The sequence below is a fragment of the Salmo trutta genome, chromosome 7 (assembly GCF_901001165.1).
Source record: "Salmo trutta chromosome 7, fSalTru1.1, whole genome shotgun sequence".
NCBI lineage: Eukaryota > Metazoa > Chordata > Actinopteri > Salmoniformes > Salmonidae > Salmo > Salmo trutta.
The window spans coordinates 10,083,916-10,107,364 of record NC_042963.1 but is presented as its reverse complement, the minus strand read 5'-3'; the positions used below and the strand labels follow the sequence as shown (position 1 = coordinate 10,107,364).

The window sequence follows — 23,449 nt, the reverse complement described above, 5'->3', positions numbered from 1 at the left end:
GCCCTGAATGCTGATTGGCTGACAGCTGTGGTATATTAAACTGTATACCACGTGTATGACAAAACGTTTATTTTTACTGCTCTAATTACGTTGGTAACCAGTTTATAATAGCTATAAGGCACCTCGGGGGTTTGTGGTATATGGCTAATATACCACGGCTAAGGGCTGTCTCCAGGCACTCGGCGTTGCGTCGTGCTTAAGAACAGCCTTTAGCCGTGGTATATTCGCCATATACAACACCCCCTCGGGCCTTATTTCTTAATTAACAGGCTGAACTGAGCTCTACATTTTTTATTCAGTCAATCTTTTTTCTCAATGGGGGCATTCACTTTCCTTTCCCCAAAGCTACTGAGTTAGACATGTAACACACACACACACACACACTGATGATATGATCTCTCGATGTAGTCTTGTTGTATCCATAATAGTGCTCTTGTTCCCTGAAAATAAATACATAGAACATTCCACTAGTTATGAGCCCTTTTTTTTCCAAAATAGAAAGTATTGTTTCTATAACTCTTGTTCTGCAAATTGTACCCGAATCTTTTTCAGCTTGATTTAATTTTCAGCCTCTCTCCTACATCTCTGCATCTAGCGACAGGTCCAAAGGACTGGGAGGTGAGCTGATGGGTTCACTGGGAGATTCCGGGTCATTCTGGTTGGGATCATCTGAAAAACAGAACATCCTTAAAGCAAATGAATACTGTTTAATGTTCACATTCAAACATAGATATAAATATAAAAACAAAGCTTCGTGGAGATATCAGTAACTTGGTATGGCCAGTGCAGTGTGCTAGAAGGACTAAATGCGATCAGAACATGTTGGCAAAGCTAGCCACACTGACCTGAGTCGTAAATCACCTGCCTCTCTAGGAGCTGTCGTGTCTTCCTTAGTTTGTACTCCAAGAACTGCTGCTCTGTACACACAAACAACACAACAATGCTTCGTAATCTAAATTCTGTACAGCATTGTGGATATGACTGATCAAAACGGAGTAGGACCTATGTCTGAGTATATTATATGAGTATATAAACCCATGTGAAACGGACCTACTCTGTGCCGCCGCTCTCTCTCCTTGTCCAGCTCATTGTTCAGGTTGTCCACATCTCTCCTCTGTAACTCCAGCTGAATGTGTTAACACAAATACACATGATGTATATCTTATTGTGTACCCATTTTTATTTTGCAAATTTTCTGACTTTTTAACTCTGGCTTGTTGGGAAAGGACCCCTAAGAAGATATTTCACAGTAAAGTCTACACCTGTTGTATTCGGTGCATGTGACAAATACAATTTGATTTGATGTACATTTATCTATCCAGGCTATATATTCCATAGGATATCCTCAAAGGAGGAGTAGTTGGTTAGTCTCACCTGTTCTCTAAGGGTCTTGACCTCTCTGACTAGCCTTGTCACACACACAGCCTGCTGCTGATAGGCTGCCAGGGCCTTTGTCCTCCTGACAGAGATAGAGGAGACAACAATGACCTTCTGACAGGGCACAACAATCATTGTGTGTGATCTCACTTTCTATGTATTATGTTACACCATGTAATAACACTGAGACATTGCTGTGTAACCTCTGTGCTACTTTACATAGTCTCTGCTCTAATAAACAATGTTAGGGCTGGTCTCCATGGACACGGTTGGGGAGTGTCATGTGTGCTTAATTAACTCACGCCATCTCCACCTCCAGCTTGAGCTCCGGCAGCATCAAGGAAAACCCAGGGTTACGGCTCTCTGACTCTGGAGGAAGAGAGGACGGTAAGGCTGGATTTATCGATATGACCAGTATTGAGCTCCCTGTGTGGTAAATGTCAGGTGGCTCACCTGTGGTGAAGGGAGGTAGATAACTCATTAGGGTGGTGTTGGTCCACTCATCCCTCACTTCTCTGATGAAAGATAGACAGAGGTCAGATGTAAACAACATGTTGAACAGGCAGACTGGTGGTGGCGAGGATGTGTTTCCGTACCTGAACTTGTCGTTGAGCAGGGCGTCGTCAGTGAGGCCACAGCGTGAGAAGAAGTCCACCGCGTCTGTGTCGGCGTGAGCGAGGAACGCGTCGTAGGCCCCACACACTGATTGGGTCTTCAGCAGCTGACCACCACAGAGGAATAACAAAAACTAAGGTAAGCTTTTAGAATAGTATATCATCATCAAAAACAGATGCTGGTAGAATTGGAACTGACAGGTACTGCAGAACCATACAGTTCATTGTAAAGATCTGCAAATCCTCTCATGGCCAGCAGGGGGCCCTCTAACCACACAGAGACAGAGAGAGGATCAGAGACGCTGTATGACTGTGGCAGCAGACAGAGAAGAGCGCTGCCTTGATTTGACTGACACACCCAAACTCCTGACATAATAACAGACTGCTGGATCATAGTTAAAGAAAACGTACATTCTGTATAGTTCACGCTCTGTGGTTACAGTATTTTGACCTTTCATCATGTACAACTTTCAGTTAGTAATATTATTTTGAACTGGATTTGCCTGGCAGTTATTTTTCATTTAGTTACTCCATACTAAACCAGTATAGCCCAACATTACAGAGGGAATTTCTTCTGATTTCAGGTTCTCACTAAAGCACGGTTCACATGGCTACTGGGAACCTCTACTGTATATTCCCACTGAGCTGACAAACACATGCCCCAGCCCCACCCTACCTCTATGATGTAGCGACCCACTCCACAGTTCCGATAGCGCTTCCTGGTAGCCATCAGAGATAACTGTAGCACCTTCTCTCCTGTTGACCTGGTAAGGTGAAAGAGAGGTCAGACCTTCGCGTTTCTCAGTAGTGTTGTTGTTTGCTTCCGCTCAATGTCATGTCCATATTTCCGCCGATAGCCATTACTATAGCGGTAATGCACATGATGGCCACACTACTATCATCCCCATTACCAGTGATGCTCTTATACTCCTGCATTGTATGCATTAGTGATGATCCCACCAGTTATGGCGATTAGCTAGCAAGCATCTATGCCTGAGTTGATCCCTCTCCTTATGGCCATTACCATCTCTGTTAATACTGCTTGTTATGTCCATAAGTAACCACTAGGGGTAATACTTCCAAATGTGATTAATATTACTGTTCCTATTTTAAGGACCACGTTCAATGGACTGGTGAGCCGCTAAAGCAGCAGATCTGAAACACTGTTGAGCTGCAGACTCTAAGCACTGTTTCACACTCTGCCACCACCATTCACTTCACTGGACAAACTGTGAAAGTGTGGAGGATTGGGTTGGGAGAGGTGGAAGCCATTGGCAGGGAGAGGAGAGGGGAGGGTGGGGGCAGCAGTGGAAAGGGAAGCAGTACGCTGCTGCTGCTCTCTCATTGGGAGGTAATTACACACTACCTCCCTCACAGCTCAGCGCAGTGTTCAGTTCAGCCATCCTCTGGAAATAGACGCAGGCAAGCCGAGAGGGTGTGGGAGGGATGCAGGCCACAAAGGGTGGGACCCAGACCTGACTTCCAGAAGTGGACTTATAATGACAAGGCCTCTTTCAGTTTGAAGATATACATTTAAAAAAACTCTTTAAAAAACCTGGAAGGAATCCACCCAGTCCAAGAGGAGAGGATGGATGGAAATGGTAATGCCTGCTAGACACTGTACCCAGTCTGTTCCCTATACTGACTGGGTCATTGTGTTTAAGGGCATTTCCCGGACGGCCTTGGAGCTAAAACATTCCATTTTAATATGTCCTACCTGATTCATAAAAATGTGGGTTCAAATAGAATGTTGAAAACATGGTTCACACCCTGATGTAAAAGCATTTTCTTCTGTGCAAAAACAGAGACAGGTGCTCAGGAATTCCTATGCTGTTGACAGAGGACTGAAAAAGGATAAATAACAGGAAACAGATTTTGGGAGATAAATGTAGATGAAGACAGACAAGGAAATGATGTTCCTGTGGCAAAACCTGGGCTAGAGCTCAGCAAAAAGTATAGTATCTCTTTCAGGGTGTAACCTGTCCCAAATTTTCACCGAAAGCCCCATCACCTCACCCAGGATCATTTTCCTGTGTTACATTTTGACTAAAATCTTTGTTCAATTTACCACAGTACCGCATATACCTGTGTACCTGATGTCTTACGCCTGCCCTCATACTGCTACTCACAATGTCTTTAACTCGTACGCTGCCGCCCCTACGATGAGGGACTCAGCTCCCACAGCTGTGGGCAGGAGTGGCTTGTCTTCTACCAGAGCCTCTCTCTGTGCCCTCCGCTCCCGTGCCCTGGCCAGGAACTCCTCCAGCCCCGTACAGAAGGTCTCCCACGCAGACCTGCAGGGATGGAACACTGCACAGTTACACACACAGAGATGGACTGACTGGGCCAAATAGTCCTCCTACTATAAGAGGACTAGCGGTATGGCTACGTAATAAGACGCTCTTAGAAGCCAGGCCTAAAGAACGGACACAATGAAGACCACTGTCACTATGAATTACAGACGGTTACACAAGCTAGTAAACAAACACTACCAGGTTTTTCACTACAAAACACAAGAAGATATTTTGCCATGCCTCTGCTGTCTGATAATAAATCGGCAAAACGGTGTCGACACACAGTTATATATCATAATGTTTCCATGCTCTAAAAGCTCTGAGCGGTAGTGTTTCAACGCTCTACCACATCCCCTTGTACTTTGGGGTGCTTCAGTGCTCTGTAATAGAGTAGCTTCATACTGTTCGGTATAGGTTTGTTTCTTCCCCTGTGATAAAGCTGTACTGCAGGCAGGAACTGAGTAGTGGGTGTTTTGATATGGACTCTCCCTTCCAGGAAATGTAATCTCCAGAGCATCAGTGCTAATGTTAGCTGGGCCTGCTCTGCTCTGCTCTGCTGCAGGGAAGCTAAGCTCTAGTTGGACAAGTGAGAGCACTTGGCTGACAGCAGTGTCAGCCTTGGGAGTGGATCTCCTCATAGTCCCTTAATCTCATTATCTTTAATACAGTCGCTCTTGTTAGCCGGGTCTCGCCTTGGGTTTACTTTGCCCTCATTTGTCATTCATGTCCATTACCATCACATCAAAATGCAGAGACACAACCTTGCAGCTATCAACACACTTACACTCACACATGCACTCTCACGCGCACACCCACATATATGCGCAGCTGAACACACACATTGGAGGATATTGACACAACAAGCTGACAACTCACAGTCCTGAGACCATGTCACTACGTATGTAATACACTCAAACACAGTCAGATACTACTCACTGGGAACAGAAGTCAGATACTACTCACTGGGTACAGAAGTCAGATACTACTCACTGGGTACAGAAGTCAGATACTACTCACTGGGTACAGAAGTCAGATACTACTCACTGGGTACAGAAGTCAGATACTACTCACTGGGAACAGAAGTCAGATACTACTCACTGGGAACAGAAGTCAGATACTACTCACTGGGTACAGAAGTCAGATACTACTCACTGGGAACAGAAGTCAGATACTACTCACTGGGAACAGAAGTCAGATACTACTCACTGGGAACAGAAGTCAGATACTACTCACTGGGTACAGAAGTCAGATACTACTCACTGGGTACAGAAGTCAGACACTACTCACTGGGTACAGAAGTCAGATACTACTCACTGGGTACAGAGGTCAGATACTACTCACTGGGAACAGAAGTCAGATACTACTCACTGGGTACAGAAGTCAGATACTACTCACTGGGTACAGAGGTCAGATACTACTCACTGGGTACAGAAGTCAGACACTACTCACTGGGTACAGAAGTCAGATACTACTCACTGGGAACAGAAGTCAGATACTACTCACTGGGTACAGAAGTCAGATACTACTCACTGGGTACAGAAGTCAGATACTACTCACTGGGTACAGAAGTCAGATACTACTCACTGGGTACAGAAGTCAGATACTACTCACTGGGTACAGAAGTCAGATACTACTCACTGGGAACAGAAGTCAGATACTACTCACTGGGAACAGAAGTCAGATACTACTCACTGGGTACAGAAGTCAGATACTACTCACTGGGTACAGAAGTCAGATACTACTCACTGGGTACAGAAGTCAGATACTACTCACTGGGAACAGAAGTCAGATACTACTCACTGGGAACAGAAGTCAGATACTACTCACTGGGTACAGAAGTCAGATACTACTCACTGGGTACAGAAGTCAGATACTACTCACTGGATACAGAAGTCAGATACTACTCACTGGGTACAGAAGTCAGATACTACTCACTGGGAACAGAAGTCAGATACTACTCACTGGGAACAGAAGTCAGATACTACTCACTGGGAACAGAGGTCAGATACTACTCACTGGGAACAGAGGTCAGATACTACTCACTGGGTACAGAAGTCAGATACTACTCACTGGGAACAGAAGTCAGATACTACTCACTGGGTACAGAAGTCAGATACTACTCACTGGGAACAGAAGTCAGATACTACTCACTGGGAACAGAAGTCAGATACTACTCACTGGGAACAGAAGTCAGATACTACTCACTGGGTACAGAAGTCAGATACTACTCACTGGGAACAGTAGTCAGATACTACTCACTGGGTACAGAAGTCAGATACTACTCACTGGGAACAGAAGTCAGATACTACTCACTGGATACAGAAGTCAGATACTACTCACTGGGAACAGAAGTCAGATACTACTCACTGGGTACAGAAGTCAGATACTACTCACTGGGAACAGAAGTCAGATACTACTCACTGGGTACAGAAGTCAGATACTACTCACTGGGTACAGAAGTCAGATACTACTCACTGGGAACAGAAGTCAGATACTACTCACTGGGAACAGAAGTCAGATACTACTCACTGGGAACAGAAGTCAGATACTACTCACTGGGAACAGAAGTCAGATACTACTCACTGGGTACAGAGGTCAGATACTACTCACTGGGAACAGAAGTCAGATACTACTCACTGGGTACAGAAGTCAGATACTACTCACTGGGAACAGAAGTCAGATACTACTCACTGGGTACAGAAGTCAGATACTACTCACTGGGAACAGAAGTCAGATACTACTCACTGGGTACAGAAGTCAGATACTACTCACTGGGTACAGAAGTCAGATACTACTCACTGGGAAACAGAAGTCAGATACTACTCACTGGGTACAGAAGTCAGATACTACTCACTGGGTACAGAAGTCAGATACTACTCACTGGGAACAGAAGTCAGATACTACTCACTGGTACAGAAGTCAGATACTACTCACTGGTACAGAAGTCAGATACTACTCACTGGATACAGAAGTCAGATACTACTCACTGGGAACAGAAGTCAGATACTACTCACTGGGAACAGAAGTCAGATACTACTCACTGGGTACAGAAGTCAGATACTACTCACTGGGAACAGAAGTCAGATACTACTCACTGGGAACAGAAGTCAGATACTACTCACTGGGAACAGAAGTCAGATACTACTCACTGGGTACAGAAGTCAGATACTACTCACTGGGTACAGAAGTCAGATACTACTCACTGGGTACAGAGGTCAGATACTACTCACTGGGTACAGAAGTCAGATACTACTCACTGGGAACAGAAGTCAGATACTACTCACTGGATACAGAAGTCAGATACTACTCACTGGGTACAGAAGTCAGATACTACTCACTGGGAACAGAAGTCAGATACTACTCACTGGGAACAGAAGTCAGATACTACTCACTGGGTACAGAAGTCAGATACTACTCACTGGGTACAGAAGTCAGATACTACTCACTGGGTACAGAAGTCAGATACTACTCACTGGGAACAGAAGTCAGATACTACTCACTGGGAACAGAAGTCAGATACTACTCACTGGGTACAGAAGTCAGATACTACTCACTGGGTACAGAAGTCAGATACTACTCACTGGATACAGAAGTCAGATACTACTCACTGGGTACAGAAGTCAGATACTACTCACTGGGTACAGAAGTCAGATACTACTCACTGGGAACAGAGGTCAGATACTACTCACTGGGTACAGAAGTCAGATACTACTCACTGGGAACAGAAGTCAGATACTACTCACTGGGTACAGAAGTCAGATACTACTCACTGGGAACAGAAGTCAGATACTACTCACTGGGAACAGAAGTCAGATACTACTCACTGGGAACAGAAGTCAGATACTACTCACTGGGTACAGAAGTCAGATACTACTCACTGGGAACAGTAGTCAGATACTACTCACTGGGTACAGAAGTCAGATACTACTCACTGGGAACAGAAGTCAGATACTACTCACTGGATACAGAAGTCAGATACTACTCACTGGGAACAGAAGTCAGATACTACTCACTGGGTAACAGAAGTCAGATACTACTCACTGGGAACAGAAGTCAGATACTACTCATGGGTACGAAGTCAGATACTACTCACTGGGTACAGAAGTCAGATACTACTCACTGGGAACAGAAGTCAGATACTACTCACTGGGAACAGAAGTCAGATACTACTCACTGGGAACAGAAGTCAGATACTACTCACTGGGAACAGAAGTCAGATACTACTCACGGGAACAGAAGTCAGATACTACTCACTGGGTACAGAGGTCAGATACTACTCACTGGGAACAGAAGTCAGATACTACTCACTGGGTACAGAAGTCAGATACTACTCACTGGGAACAGAAGTCAGATACTACTCACTGGATACAGAGTCAGATACTACTCACTGGGAACAGAAGTCAGATACTACTCACTGGGTACAGAAGTCAGATACTACTCACTGGGTACAGAAGTCAGATACTACTCACTGGGAACAGAAGTCAGATACTACTCACTGGGTACAGAAGTCAGATACTACTCACTGGGAACAGAAGTCAGATACTACTCACTGGGAACAGAAGTCAGATACTACTCACTGGGAACAGAAGTCAGATACTACTCACTGGGTACAGAAGTCAGATACTACTCACTGGGATACAGAAGTCAGATACTACTCACTGGGTACAGAAGTCAGATACTACTCACTGGGAACAGAAGTCAGATACTACTCACTGGGTACAGAAGTCAGATACTACTCACTGGAACAGAAGTCAGATACTACTCACTGGGTACAGAAGTCAGATACTACTCACTGGGTACAGAAGTCAGATACTACTCACTGGGTACAGAAGTCAGATACTACTCACTGGGAACAGAAGTCAGATACTACTCACTGGGTAACAGAAGTCAGATACTACTCACTGGGACAGAAGTCAGATACTACTCACTGGGAACAGTAGTCAGATACTACTCACTGGGAACAGAAGTCAGATACTACTCACTGGGTACAGAAGTCAGATACTACTCACTGGATACAGAAGTCAGATACTACTCACTGGGAACAGAAGTCAGATACTACTCACTGGGAACAGAAGTCAGATACTACTCACTGGGACAGAAGTCAGATACTACTCACTGGAACAGAAGTCAGATACTACTCACTGGGAACAGAAGTCAGATACTACTCACTGGATACAGAAGTCAGATACTACTCACTGGGTACAGAAGTCAGATACTACTCACTGGGTACAGAAGTCAGATACTACTCACTGGGAACAGAAGTCAGATACTACTCACTGGGTACAGAAGTCAGATACTACTCACTGGGAACAGAAGTCAGATACTACTCACTGGGTACAGAAGTCAGATACTACTCACTGGGTACAGAAGTCAGATACTACTCACTGGGAACAGAAGTCAGATACTACTCACTGGGAACAGAAGTCAGATACTACTCACTGGGAACAGAAGTCAGATACTACTCACTGGGAACAGTAGTCAGATACTACTCACTGGATACAGAAGTCAGATACTACTCACTGGGTACAGAGGTCAGATACTACTCACTGGGTACAGAAGTCAGATACTACTCACTGGGAACAGAAGTCAGATACTACTCACTGGGAACAGAAGTCAGATACTACTCACTGGATACAGAAGTCAGATACTACTCACTGGGAACAGAAGTCAGATACTACTCACTGGGAACAGAAGTCAGATACTACTCACTGGATACAGAAGTCAGATACTACTCACTGGGAACAGAAGTCAGATACTACTCACTGGGTACAGAAGTCAGATACTACTCACTGGGAACAGAAGTCAGATACTACTCACTGGGAACAGAAGTCAGATACTACTCACTGGGAACAGAAGTCAGATACTACTCACTGGGAACAGAAGTCAGATACTACTCACTGGGTACAGAAGTCAGATACTACTCACTGGGAACAGAAGTCAGATACTACTCACTGGGAACAGAAGTCAGATACTACTCACTGGGTACAGAAGTCAGATACTACTCACTGGGTACAGAAGTCAGATACTACTCACTGGATACAGAAGTCAGATACTACTCACTGGGTACAGAAGTCAGATACTACTCACTGGGTACAGAAGTCAGATACTACTCACTGGGAACAGAAGTCAGATACTACTCACTGGGTACAGAAGTCAGATACTACTCACTGGGTACAGAAGTCAGATACTACTCACTGGGTACAGAAGTCAGATACTACTCACTGGGAACAGAAGTCAGATACTACTCACTGGGTACAGAAGTCAGATACTACTCACTGGGAACAGAAGTCAGATACTACTCACTGGATACAGAAGTCAGATACTACTCACTGGGTACAGAAGTCAGATACTACTCACTGGGAACAGAAGTCAGATACTACTCACTGGATACAGAAGTCAGATACTACTCACTGGGTACAGAAGTCAGATACTACTCACTGGGAACAGAAGTCAGATACTACTCACTGGGAACAGAAGTCAGATACTACTCACTGGGAACAGAAGTCAGATACTACTCACTGGGTACAGAAGTCAGATACTACTCACTGGGAACAGTAGTCAGATACTACTCACTGGGTACAGAAGTCAGATACTACTCACTGGGAACAGTAGTCAGATACTACTCACTGGGTACAGAAGTCAGATACTACTCACTGGGTACAGAAGTCAGATACTACTCACTGGGAACAGTAGTCAGATACTACTCACTGGGAACAGAAGTCAGATACTACTCACTGGGTACAGAAGTCAGATACTACTCACTGGGAACAGAAGTCAGATACTACTCACTGGGAACAGAAGTCAGATACTACTCACTGGGAACAGAAGTCAGATACTACTCACTGGGAACAGAAGTCAGATACTACTCACTGGGAACAGAAGTCAGATACTACTCACTGGGTACAGAAGTCAGATACTACTCACTGGGTACAGAAGTCAGATACTACTCACTGGGTACAGAAGTCAGATACTACTCACTGGGTACAGAAGTCAGATACTACTCACTGGGAACAGAAGTCAGATACTACTCACTGGGAACAGAGGTCAGATACTACTCACTGGGAACAGAAGTCAGATACTACTCACTGGGAACAGAAGTCAGATACTACTCACTGGGTACAGAAGTCAGATACTACTCACTGGGAACAGAAGTCAGATACTACTCACTGGGAACAGAAGTCAGATACTACTCACTGGGTACAGAAGTCAGATACTACTCACTGGGTACAGAAGTCAGATACTACTCACTGGGTACAGAAGTCAGATACTACTCACTGGGTACAGAATTCAGATACTACTCACTGGGAACAGAAGTCAGATACTACTCACTGGGAACAGAAGTCAGATACTACTCACTGGGTACAGAATTCAGATACTACTCACTGGGAACAGAAGTCAGATACTACTCACTGGGAACAGAAGTCAGATACTACTCACTGGGTACAGAAGTCAGATACTACTCACTGGGAACAGAAGTCAGATACTACTCACTGGGAACAGAAGTCAGATACTACTCACTGGGAACAGAAGTCAGATACTACTCACTGGGTACAGAAGTCAGATACTACTCACTGGGTACAGAAGTCAGATACTACTCACTGGGAACAGAAGTCAGATACTACTCACTGGGAACAGAAGTCAGATACTACTCACTGGGTACAGAAGTCAGATACTACTCACTGGGTACAGAAGTCAGATACTACTCACTGGGTACAGAAGTCAGATACTACTCACTGGGAACAGAAGTCAGATACTACTCACTGGGAACAGAGGTCAGATACTACTCACTGGGAACAGAAGTCAGATACTACTCACTGGGAACAGAAGTCAGATACTACTCACTGGGTACAGAAGTCAGATACTACTCACTGGGAACAGAAGTCAGATACTACTCACTGGGAACAGAAGTCAGATACTACTCACTGGGTACAGAAGTCAGATACTACTCACTGGGTACAGAAGTCAGATACTACTCACTGGGTACAGAAGTCAGATACTACTCACTGGGTACAGAATTCAGATACTACTCACTGGGAACAGAAGTCAGATACTACTCACTGGGAACAGAAGTCAGATACTACTCACTGGGTACAGAATTCAGATACTACTCACTGGGAACAGAAGTCAGATACTACTCACTGGGTACAGAAGTCAGATACTACTCACTGGGTACAGAAGTCAGATACTACTCACTGGGTACAGAAGTCAGATACTACTCACTGGGTACAGAAGTCAGATACTACTCACTGGGTACAGAAGTCAGATACTACTCACTGGGAACAGAAGTCAGATACTACTCACTGGGAACAGAAGTCAGATACTACTCACTGGGAACAGAAGTCAGATACTACTCACTGGGTACAGAAGTCAGATACTACTCACTGGGTACAGAAGTCAGATACTACTCACTGGGAACAGAAGTCAGATACTACTCACTGGGTACAGAAGTCAGATACTACTCACTGGGTACAGAAGTCAGATACTACTCACTGGGAACAGAAGTCAGATACTACTCACTGGGAACAGAAGTCAGATACTACTCACTGGGAACAGAAGTCAGATACTACTCACTGGGAACAGAAGTCAGATACTACTCACTGGGAACAGAAGTCAGATACTACTCACTGGGTACAGAAGTCAGATACTACTCACTGGGTACAGAAGTCAGATACTACTCACTGGGAACAGAAGTCAGATACTACTCACTGGGTACAGAAGTCAGATACTACTCACTGGGAACAGAAGTCAGATACTACTCACTGGGTACAGAAGTCAGATACTACTCACTGGGTACAGAAGTCAGATACTACTCACTGGGTACAGAGGTCAGATACTACTCACTGGGAACAGAAGTCAGATACTACTCACTGGGAACAGAAGTCAGATACTACTCACTGGGTACAGAAGTCAGATACTACTCACTGGGAACAGAAGTCAGATACTACTCACTGGGACAGAAGTCAGATACTACTCACTGGGTACAGAAGTCAGATACTACTCACTGGGAACAGAAGTCAGATACTACTCACTGGGTACAGAAGTCAGATACTACTCACTGGGAACAGAATTCAGATACTACTCACTGGGTACAGAAGTCAGATACTACTCACTGGGTACAGAAGTCAGATACTACTCACTGGGAACAGAAGTCAGATACTACTCACTGGGAACAGAAGTCAGATACTACTCACTGGGAACAGAAGTCAGATACTACTCACTGGGTACAGAAGTCAGATACTACTCACTGGGTACAGAAGTCAGATACTACTCACTGGGAACAGAAGTCAGATACTACTCACTGGGTACAGAAGTCAGATACTACTCACTGGATACAGAAGTCAGATACTACTCACTGGGAACAGAAGTCAGATACTACTCACTGGGTACAGAAGTCAGATACTACTCACTGGGTACAGAAGTCAGATACTACTCACTGGGTACAGAAGTCAGATACTACTCACTGGGAACAGAAGTCAGATACTACTCACTGGGAACAGAAGTCAGATACTACTCACTGGGAACAGAAGTCAGATACTACTCACTGGGAACAGAAGTCAGATACTACTCACTGGATACAGAAGTCAGATACTACTCACTGGGAACAGAAGTCAGATACTACTCACTGGGTACAGAAGTCAGATACTACTCACTGGGAACAGAAGTCAGATACTACTCACTGGGAACAGAAGTCAGATACTACTCACTGGGAACAGAAGTCAGATACTACTCACTGGGTACAGAAGTCAGATACTACTCACTGGATACAGAAGTCAGATACTACTCACTGGGTACAGAAGTCAGATACTACTCACTGGGAACAGAGTCAGATACTACTCACTGGGAACAGAAGTCAGATACTACTCACTGGGAACAGAAGTCAGATACTACTCACTGGGTACAGAAGTCAGATACTACTCACTGGGAACAGAAGTCAGATACTACTCACTGGGAACAGAAGTCAGATACTACTCACTGGGTACAGAAGTCAGATACTACTCACTGGGAACAGAAGTCAGATACTACTCACTGGGTACAGAAGTCAGATACTACTCACTGGATACAGAAGTCAGATACTACTCACTGGGAACAGAAGTCAGATACTACTCACTGGGTACAGAAGTCAGATACTACTCACTGGGAACAGAAGTCAGATACTACTCACTGGGTACAGAAGTCAGATACTACTCACTGGGTACAGAAGTCAGATACTACTCACTGGGTACAGAAGTCAGATACTACTCACTGGGAACAGAGGTCAGATACTACTCACTGGGAACAGAAGTCAGATACTACTCACTGGGAACAGAAGTCAGATACTACTCACTGGGTACAGAAGTCAGATACTACTCACTGGGTACAGAAGTCAGATACTACTCACTGGGAACAGAAGTCAGATACTACTCACTGGGAACAGAAGTCAGATACTACTCACTGGATACAGAAGTCAGATACTACTCACTGGGAACAGAAGTCAGATACTACTCACTGGGTACAGAAGTCAGATACTACTCACTGGGTACAGAAGTCAGATACTACTCACTGGGAACAGAGGTCAGATACTACTCACTGGGAACAGAAGTCAGATACTACTCACTGGGAACAGAAGTCAGATACTACTCACTGGGAACAGAAGTCAGATACTACTCACTGGGAACAGAAGTCAGATACTACTCACTGGGTACAGAAGTCAGATACTACTCACTGGGTACAGAAGTCAGATACTACTCACGGGAACAGAAGTCAGATACTCCTCACTGGGAACAGAAGTCAGATACTACTCACTGGGAACAGAAGTCAGATACTCACTGGGTACAGAAGTCAGATACTACTCACTGGGTACAGAAGTCAGATACTACTCACTGGGAACAGAAGTCAGATACTACTCACTGGGTACAGAAGTCAGATACTACTCACTGGGTACAGAAGTCAGATACTACTCACTGGGAACAGAAGTCAGATACTACTCACTGGGAACAGAAGTCAGATACTACTCACTGGGTACAGAGGTCAGATACTACTCACTGGGAACAGAAGTCAGATACTACTCACTGGGTACAGAAGTCAGATACTACTCACTGGGAACAGAAGTCAGATACTACTCACTGGGTACAGAAGTCAGATACTACTCACTGGGTACAGAAGTCAGATACTACTCACTGGGAACAGAAGTCAGATACTACTCACTGGGTACAGAAGTCAGATACTACTCACTGGGAACAGAATTCAGATACTACTCACTGGGTACAGAAGTCAGATACTACTCACTGGGAACAGAAGTCAGATACTACTCACTGGGTACAGAAGTCAGATACTACTCACTGGGAACAGAAGTCAGATACTACTCACTGGGTACAGAAGTCAGATACTACTCACTGGGAACAGAAGTCAGATACTACTCACTGGGAACAGAAGTCAGATACTACTCACTGGGAACAGAAGTCAGATACTACTCACTGGGTACAGAGGTCAGATACTACTCACTGGGTACAGAGGTCAGATACTACTCACTGGGAACAGAAGTCAGATACTACTCACTGGGTACAGAAGTCAGATACTACTCACTGGGAACAGTAGTCAGATACTACTCACTGGGAACAGAAGTCAGATACTACTCACTGGGAACAGAAGTCAGATACTACTCACTGGATACAGAAGTCAGATACTACTCACTGGGAACAGAATTCAGATACTACTCACTGGGTACAGAAGTCAGATACTACTCACTGGGTACAGAAGTCAGATACTACTCACTGGGAACAGAAGTCAGATACTACTCACTGGATACAGAAGTCAGATACTACTCACTGGGAACAGAAGTCAGATACTACTCACTGGGAACAGAAGTCAGATACTACTCACTGGGTACAGAAGTCAGATACTACTCACTGGGTACAGAAGTCAGATACTACTCACTGGGAACAGAAGTCAGATACTACTCACTGGGTACAGAAGTCAGATACTACTCACTGGGTACAGAAGTCAGATACTACTCACTGGGAACAGAAGTCAGATACTACTCACTGGGTACAGAAGTCAGACACTACTCACTGGGAACAGAAGTCAGATACTACTCACTGGGTACAGAAGTCAGATACTACTCACTGGGAACAGAAGTCAGATACTACTCACTGGGAACAGAAGTCAGATACTACTCACTGGGAACAGAAGTCAGATACTACTCACTGGGAACAGAAGTCAGATACTACTCACTGGGTACAGAAGTCAGATACTACTCACTGGGAACAGAAGTCAGATACTACTCACTGGGTACAGAAGTCAGATACTACTCACTGGGAACAGAAGTCAGATACTACTCACTGGGAACAGAAGTCAGATACTACTCACTGGGTACAGAAGTCAGATACTACTCACTGGGTACAGAAGTCAGATACTACTCACTGGGAACAGAGGTCAGATACTACTCACTGGGAACAGAAGTCAGATACTACTCACTGGGAACAGAAGTCAGATACTACTCACTGGGAACAGAAGTCAGATACTACTCACTGGGAACAGAAGTCAGATACTACTCACTGGGAACAGAAGTCAGATACTACTCACTGGGAACAGAAGTCAGATACTACTCACTGGGTACAGAAGTCAGATACTACTCACTGGGTACAGAGGTCAGATACTACTCACTGGGAACAGAAGTCAGATACTACTCACTGGGAACAGAAGTCAGATACTACTCACTGGGAACAGAGGTCAGATACTACTCACTGGGAACAGAAGTCAGATACTACTCACTGGGAACAGAAGTCAGATACTACTCACTGGATACAGAAGTCAGATACTACTCACTGGGTACAGAAGTCAGATACTACTCACTGGGTACAGAGGTCAGATACTACTCACTGGGTACAGAAGTCAGATACTACTCACTGGGTACAGAAGTCAGATACTACTCACTGGGAACAGAAGTCAGATACTACTCACTGGGTACAGAAGTCAGATACTACTCACTGGGTACAGAAGTCAGATACTACTCACTGGGTACAGAAGTCAGATACTACTCACTGGGAACAGAAGTCAGATACTACTCACTGGGAACAGAAGTCAGATACTACTCACTGGATACAGAAGTCAGATACTACTCACTGGGTACAGAAGTCAGATACTACTCACTGGGTACAGAGGTCAGATACTACTCACTGGGTACAGAAGTCAGATACTACTCACTGGGAACAGAAGTCAGATACTACTCACTGGGAACAGAAGTCAGATACTACTCACTGGATACAGAAGTCAGACACTACTCACTGGGAACAGAAGTCAGATACTACTCACTGGGTACAGAAGTCAGATACTACTCACTGGGAACAGAAGTCAGATACTACTCACTGGGTACAGAAGTCAGATACTACTCACTGGGAACAGAAGTCAGATACTACTCACTGGGAACAGAAGTCAGATACTACTCACTGGGTACAGAAGTCAGATACTACTCACTGGGAACAGAAGTCAGATACTACTCACTGGGTACAGAAGTCAGATACTACTCACTGGGAACAGAAGTCAGATACTACTCACTGGGTACAGAAGTCAGATACTACTCAATGGGGACAGAAGTCAGATACTACTCACTGGGAAACAGAAGTCAGATCTACTCACTGGGTACAGAAGTCAGATACTACTCACTGGGAACAGAAGTCAGATACTACTCACTGGGAACAGAAGTCAGATACTACTCACTGGGTACAGAAGTCAGATACTACTCACTGGGAACAGAAGTCAGATACTACTCACTGGGAACAGAAGTCAGATACTACTCACTGGGAACAGAAGTCAGATACTACTCACTGGGAACAGAAGTCAGATACTACTCACTGGGTACAGAAGTCAGATACTACTCACTGGGTACAGAAGTCAGATACTACTCACTGGGAACAGTAGTCAGATACTACTCACTGGGAACAGAAGTCAGATACTACTCACTGGGAACAGAAGTCAGTCCAACATTTTGTTTTGATTTACATTGGATTGATTTCAAATAAAATCAAACTCAAATCCAACTTTTTTTGCCACATGAGCCGAGTGTAGACTTTGCTGTGAAATGCTTACTTACAAGCCCTTAACCAACAGTGCAGTTCAAGAAGAAGAAAAAGTTTACCAAGTAGGCTAAAATAAAAAGTAATAATAAAAAGTAACACAATAAGAATAACAATAACGAGTCTATATACAGGGGGCACCGGTACCGATTCAGTGTGCGGGGGTACAAGCTAGTTGAGGAAATCTGTACATGTAGGTGGGGGTGAAGTGACTATGCGTAGGTCACAAACAAACAGCGAGTAGCAGCAGTGTACAAAAGGGAGGGGTAGGGGGGGTCAACTTAAATTGTCCGGTGGTGATTTTTATGACTTGTTCAGCAGTCTAATGGCTTGGGGGTAGAAACTGTTGAGGAGCCTTTTGGTCCTAGACTTGGAGCTCCGGTACCGCTTGCCGTGCGGTAGCAGAGAAAACAGTCTATAACTTGGGTGACTGGAGTCTCTGACAATTTTCTGGGCTTTCCTCTGACACCGCCTATTATATAGATGCTGGATGGCAGGAAGCTTGTCAACTAACGTGAATTCAAAGTAAAATGAACAACAACAAAAATACAATCTAATTGGATTTAGGGTCAAAGTTGGATCTGCCATGTCCTGTTATTCCAGAGCAGGGATTCTGGTATCCCCTTCTGTTTGTAAGTGTCTTTCAGCCCATCCTATTTAAGCACCAAACAATCCTCTCAGCTTTCTGGTTCCCCTGAGGATCCACCTTTATATTCATCTTTCTGTTGGACTGATGAACTAATAGAGTTGTTTGGAAATGACCTGCCACAGATAATTATTTATTCATAGACTTGGTGATCAATTCAACCCAGTATTCAGACCAATAAATATAATTTCTATGTCACTCACTACGGCAATGCATTTGGAAATGACTTCAATGTGCGTAAATCCCTTATTTCATTCATTCATTCGTTTGTTTGTTCATTCGTTTGTCTTAAATTCTTGGATTGTTTAGGGATTAGTGAGACTGATGTTGGCATTCTAAGTCAGTGCTATATGGATCCATCATGTATTAGTGTGAGCTCATGGATCAACACACCTGCCAATACCAAGAAGAGCTTTTTGAAATCAGGAGTGTTACAGTACTATGAGCCAATGTAACAGTGGGTCAGAGGCAGTGCAATGGGATGCATGAGTTACTGTAGCACTGTACCTGGGCTCTGTGCCCTCCTCGCCATCTTCATGCTCATCAGAGCTGTCATCTGAACTGTCTTCTGATTCGCTGAACACTTGGAGGTATCGTCCCTCTGATTCTCTATCCCCATTTACCACTGCAGGGACAGGAGGGCTCACTGGTTCCCGTCGAGGACTGGGCAGTGGTCTGCTTCTGTACTCTTCTAAAACATCTGGAGAGAGAGGAGCAGGGGGAAGAGAGAGAGGACCAGGGGGAAGAGAGAGAGGTGCGGGGGGTGAGAGGAGTAGGGGGAAGAGAGAGGAGCAGGGGGAAGAGAGAGAGGAGCAGGGGGAAGAGAGAGGAGCAGGGGGAAGAGAGAGGAGCAGGGGGAAGAGAGAGAGGTGCGGGGGGTGAGAGGAGTAGGGGGAAGAGAGAGGAGCAGGGGGAAGAGAGAGGAGCAGGGGGAAGAGAGAGAGGAGCAGGGGGAAAGAGAGAGAGGAGCAGGGGGAAGAGAGAGAGGTGCGGGGGGTGAGAGGAGTAGGGGGAAGAGAGAGGAGCAGGGGGAAAGAGAGAGGAGCAGGGGGAAGAGAGAGAGGAGCAGGGGGAAAGAGAGAGAGGAGCAGGGGGAAGAGAGAGAGGAGCAGGGGGAAAGAGAGAGAGGACCAGGGGGAAAAGAGAGAGGAGCAGGGGGAGAAAGAGAGAAAGGAACAGGGGGAAAGTGAGAGAGGAGCAGTGGAGAGTTAGAGAGGAGCAGGGGGAAAGAGAGAGAGGAGCGGGGGGAAAGAGAGGAGTAGGGGGAAGAGAGAGGAGCAGGGGAAGAGAGAGAGGAGCAGTGGGGAGAGAGAGAGGAGCAGGGAGGAGAGAGAGGTGCAGGGGGAAAGAGAGAGGAGCAGTGGGGGGAGAGAGAGGATTAGGGGGAGAGAGGAGCAGGGGGAAAGAGAGAGAGGAGCGGGGGGAAAGAGAGAGAGAAGCAGAGGGGAGAGAGAGAGGAGCAGGGGGAAAGAGAGAGAGGAGCAGGGGGAGAGAGGAGCAGGGGGAAAGAGAGAGAGGGGCATAGAGAAAGAAACAGAGAGGTGCAGGGGGAAAGAGAGAGGAGCAGTGGGGGGAGAGAGAGGATTAGGGGGAGAGAGGAGCAGGGGGAAAGAGAGAGAGGAGCGGGGGGAAAGAGAGAGAGAAGCAGAGGGGAGAGAGAGAGGAGCAGGGGGAAAGAGAGAGAGGAGCAGGGGGAGAGAGGAGCAGGGGGAAAGAGAGAGAGGGGCATAGAGAAAGAAACAGAGAGGTGCAGGGGGAAAGAGAGAAGAGCAAGGGGGAAGAGAGAGAGGAGCAGGGGGGAGAAAGAGAGAGAGGAGCGGGGGGGAAAGAGAGAGAGAGGAGCAGGGGGAAAGAGAAAGAGGAGCGGGGAGAGAGGAGCAGGAGGAAAGAGAAAGAGGAGAATGGAGATAGAAAGAGAGAGAGGAGCAGGGGGGAAGAGAGAGAGGAGCAGGGGGAAAGAGAGAGAGGAGCAAGGGAAAAGAGAGAGTGGAGCAGGGGGAAAGAGAAAGAGGAGCGGGGAGAGAGGAGCAGGAGGAAAGAGAAAGAGGAGAATGGAGATAGAAAGAGAGAGAGGAGCAGGGGGGAAGAGAGAGAGGAACAGGGGGAAAGAGAGAGAGGAGCAAGGGAAAGAGAGAGGGGAGCAGGGGGAAAGAGAGAGAAGAGCAGGGGGAAAGAGAGAGGAGCGGGGGGAAAGAGAGAGAGGAGCAGGGGGAACGAGAGAGAGGAGCAGGGAGAACGAGAGAGAGGAGCAGGGGGAAGAGAGGGTAGCAGGGGGGAGAGAGAGAGGAGCAGGGGGAAAGAGAGAGTGGAGCAGGGGGAGAGAGGAGCAGGGGGAAAGAGAGAGAGGGGCATAGAGAAAGAAACAGAGAGGGGAGCAGGGGGGAAGAGAGAGAGGAGCAGGGGGAAAGAGAGAGAGGAGCAGGGGAAAGAGAGAGGGGAGCAGGGGTGGAGAGAGAGAGAGTTGCTGCGACAAAGATGGAGCAGGATATTACAGAGCATGTTTGATGTCTGATGTCTATCTCCAAAAAGGCCCACTCTAACTGTGTGAATAATAATCATACTTTAGAAAGTGAAGTATACCTGAGGGTTGCCTGAGCAGGATAATAGTGTGCGTTCCATGGCTGTGTACCGTGTCATGGACGTCTCGAGGGCCAACATCCGGGAGAGACACATCAAACAGAGCAACCACTGAACTCAGGATATCCATATTTTCTACCTATGGAAAACACACTCATGAACACACACACACACAACCCTTCCATATCCTACTCTTCCAAGACACTGAGATTTAGCAGGATTTGAAAGTGTAATCAATTAAGAATGAGAGTTCTGGGACAAGTAAAGGCCTGAGGCAGGAGGAATACCATTGATGATAATATGACCTATATGTATAAAATCCACATCTGTACAGACAGGCTCGTGAAACGCGGAAGAAGCCAGGAAATGGGAGGCAGGGAAGTCGAAGGGGTGGAAAGAATATCTTAATGAAAGTATGAACGAGAGGAAATGAAATGGGTGATGAGAAAGAGATAATGGGAGAAGGTGTGTGTTTTGTGTGTGTGTACGTGCCTACACTTGTTTGTGTACAGTTGTAAGATCTTAATTTGAACACTTGTTGCTTAATATTAAATGCAGACGAGCTTCATGATTCACATAAATTCACTAATAACCTGAACTAACACTTGGTTATATTAACAGTATTGTACTTTTCATATATCCTCATTTTGTCCAGCTAATAGCCTAACCACCAGTCAAGCAACATTATGGACTAAACGTTCAAATCCTGTTGCTGCGGGATTATTTTGCTGCGACAATAGTGGTCAAATTAAGATCCAACACCTGTATGTGTGCACTTGCTATTTTTCTCTCCCTCCCTCTCTCTCCTATTCTACTGTAGCTATTGCAATAATGTGTTTAGTCATCTACAGTGGTTTCGCAACAAATGAACTTCACAACCAAAGCTAGATTCAGTGTGTGTCTATGAATAGGATGAGAGTAAACCCCAGGCAGCAACACATGCACACAACCCACACAAATGCGCATGAGAATACAGACTTGGCTGCACGACTATACAGTATCTTCTAATGATCAAACATAAGGGCAATGTTTCTATATGTTGCATCTTGGCTACACAGCAACACTCCCTAACCCCTTTGGCAGAGCCAGGCATTGCCGTCATGTATTTTTAGTGGTCCCAGAAGAGTGGATGCATTTGGACTGCACTCTATAATTAATCTGATTGCCTGTGAGAGGAATTCATCATAGAGTCTGTGGGTATGATGACACTTGTGCTGTTTCCAGCGGAAAAGGGGTGCTATGGTCGGGAGGGGATGGACACATGCACACAAGTTATTCAATGTGAGTGAGGAGGTATGTCTAGATAAGAATGAAAACGGATGCAGGGGAGTGGCAGGAGTTGCGAGTACCTGTGGAACGAGCTCATTGGCATCACTGATTCCCAGCAGCTCGTAGAAGTGAACTTTGATGGGCTGTGCAGTAAAGTCACATCTGCTGCCATCTATTTTGGGCTTGAATTTCACTGTGTGGAGACGGACCACACAACCATCCATATTCACAGGCTCTTTATTTACCCTGCAGTAATGACAACAACAACAAAAATACTTGTCATGTTATCATTCAAGTCGAAGCTAACAGCTAATTAGCTAGCCAGTGTCTGATACGAGCTATGTTACTTACTTGCCTGCTGCTGGTAGCCTACAAAAACTCCAATGTTATGTTATGGTAACTATGGAAACACTGTGACCGACTGTGCCTTCTGGGAATTGAAGTCTAAGACATTTTACACCACAAAAGACGCGAACTAGAATCTCACTGAGAAGTGACGTGTGGTGTCAGGTAGCGTGTTTGAGTGAGCCATGCAATCTCACGTTTGCATTTCTACTTAATTCAAATAGTACATTTAATGGAGTTAAAACAACAAGAACCAGAGTGGTCGTCATGAGAGGT

General features: G+C 45.4%; 1 protein-coding gene across 2 annotated transcripts; it reads right to left on the bottom strand.

Annotated features, from left to right (window-relative positions):
* Positions 1-295: 295 nt before the first annotated feature.
* si:dkeyp-50b9.1 (uncharacterized) lies at positions 296-23,351 on the bottom strand. 2 transcript variants are annotated; one of them, XM_029757909.1, is made up of 13 exons: positions 23,180-23,351; positions 22,909-23,074; positions 21,563-21,698; positions 19,490-19,682; positions 4,121-4,285; positions 2,668-2,755; positions 1,974-2,098; positions 1,831-1,892; positions 1,680-1,746; positions 1,375-1,459; positions 1,051-1,126; positions 846-917; positions 296-669 (listed from the first exon to the last, which is right to left on the bottom strand). In XM_029757909.1, exons 2-13 carry the CDS (start codon positions 23,050-23,052, stop codon positions 578-580), a joined length of 1,305 nt encoding a protein of 434 aa, XP_029613769.1. In that variant the 5' UTR covers positions 23,053-23,074; positions 23,180-23,351; the 3' UTR covers positions 296-577. The 2 variants fall into 2 exon arrangements, with proteins under 2 accessions (XP_029613769.1, XP_029613770.1); XM_029757910.1 differs by having other exon boundaries at positions 1,055-1,126.
* Positions 23,352-23,449: the final 98 nt, after the last annotated feature.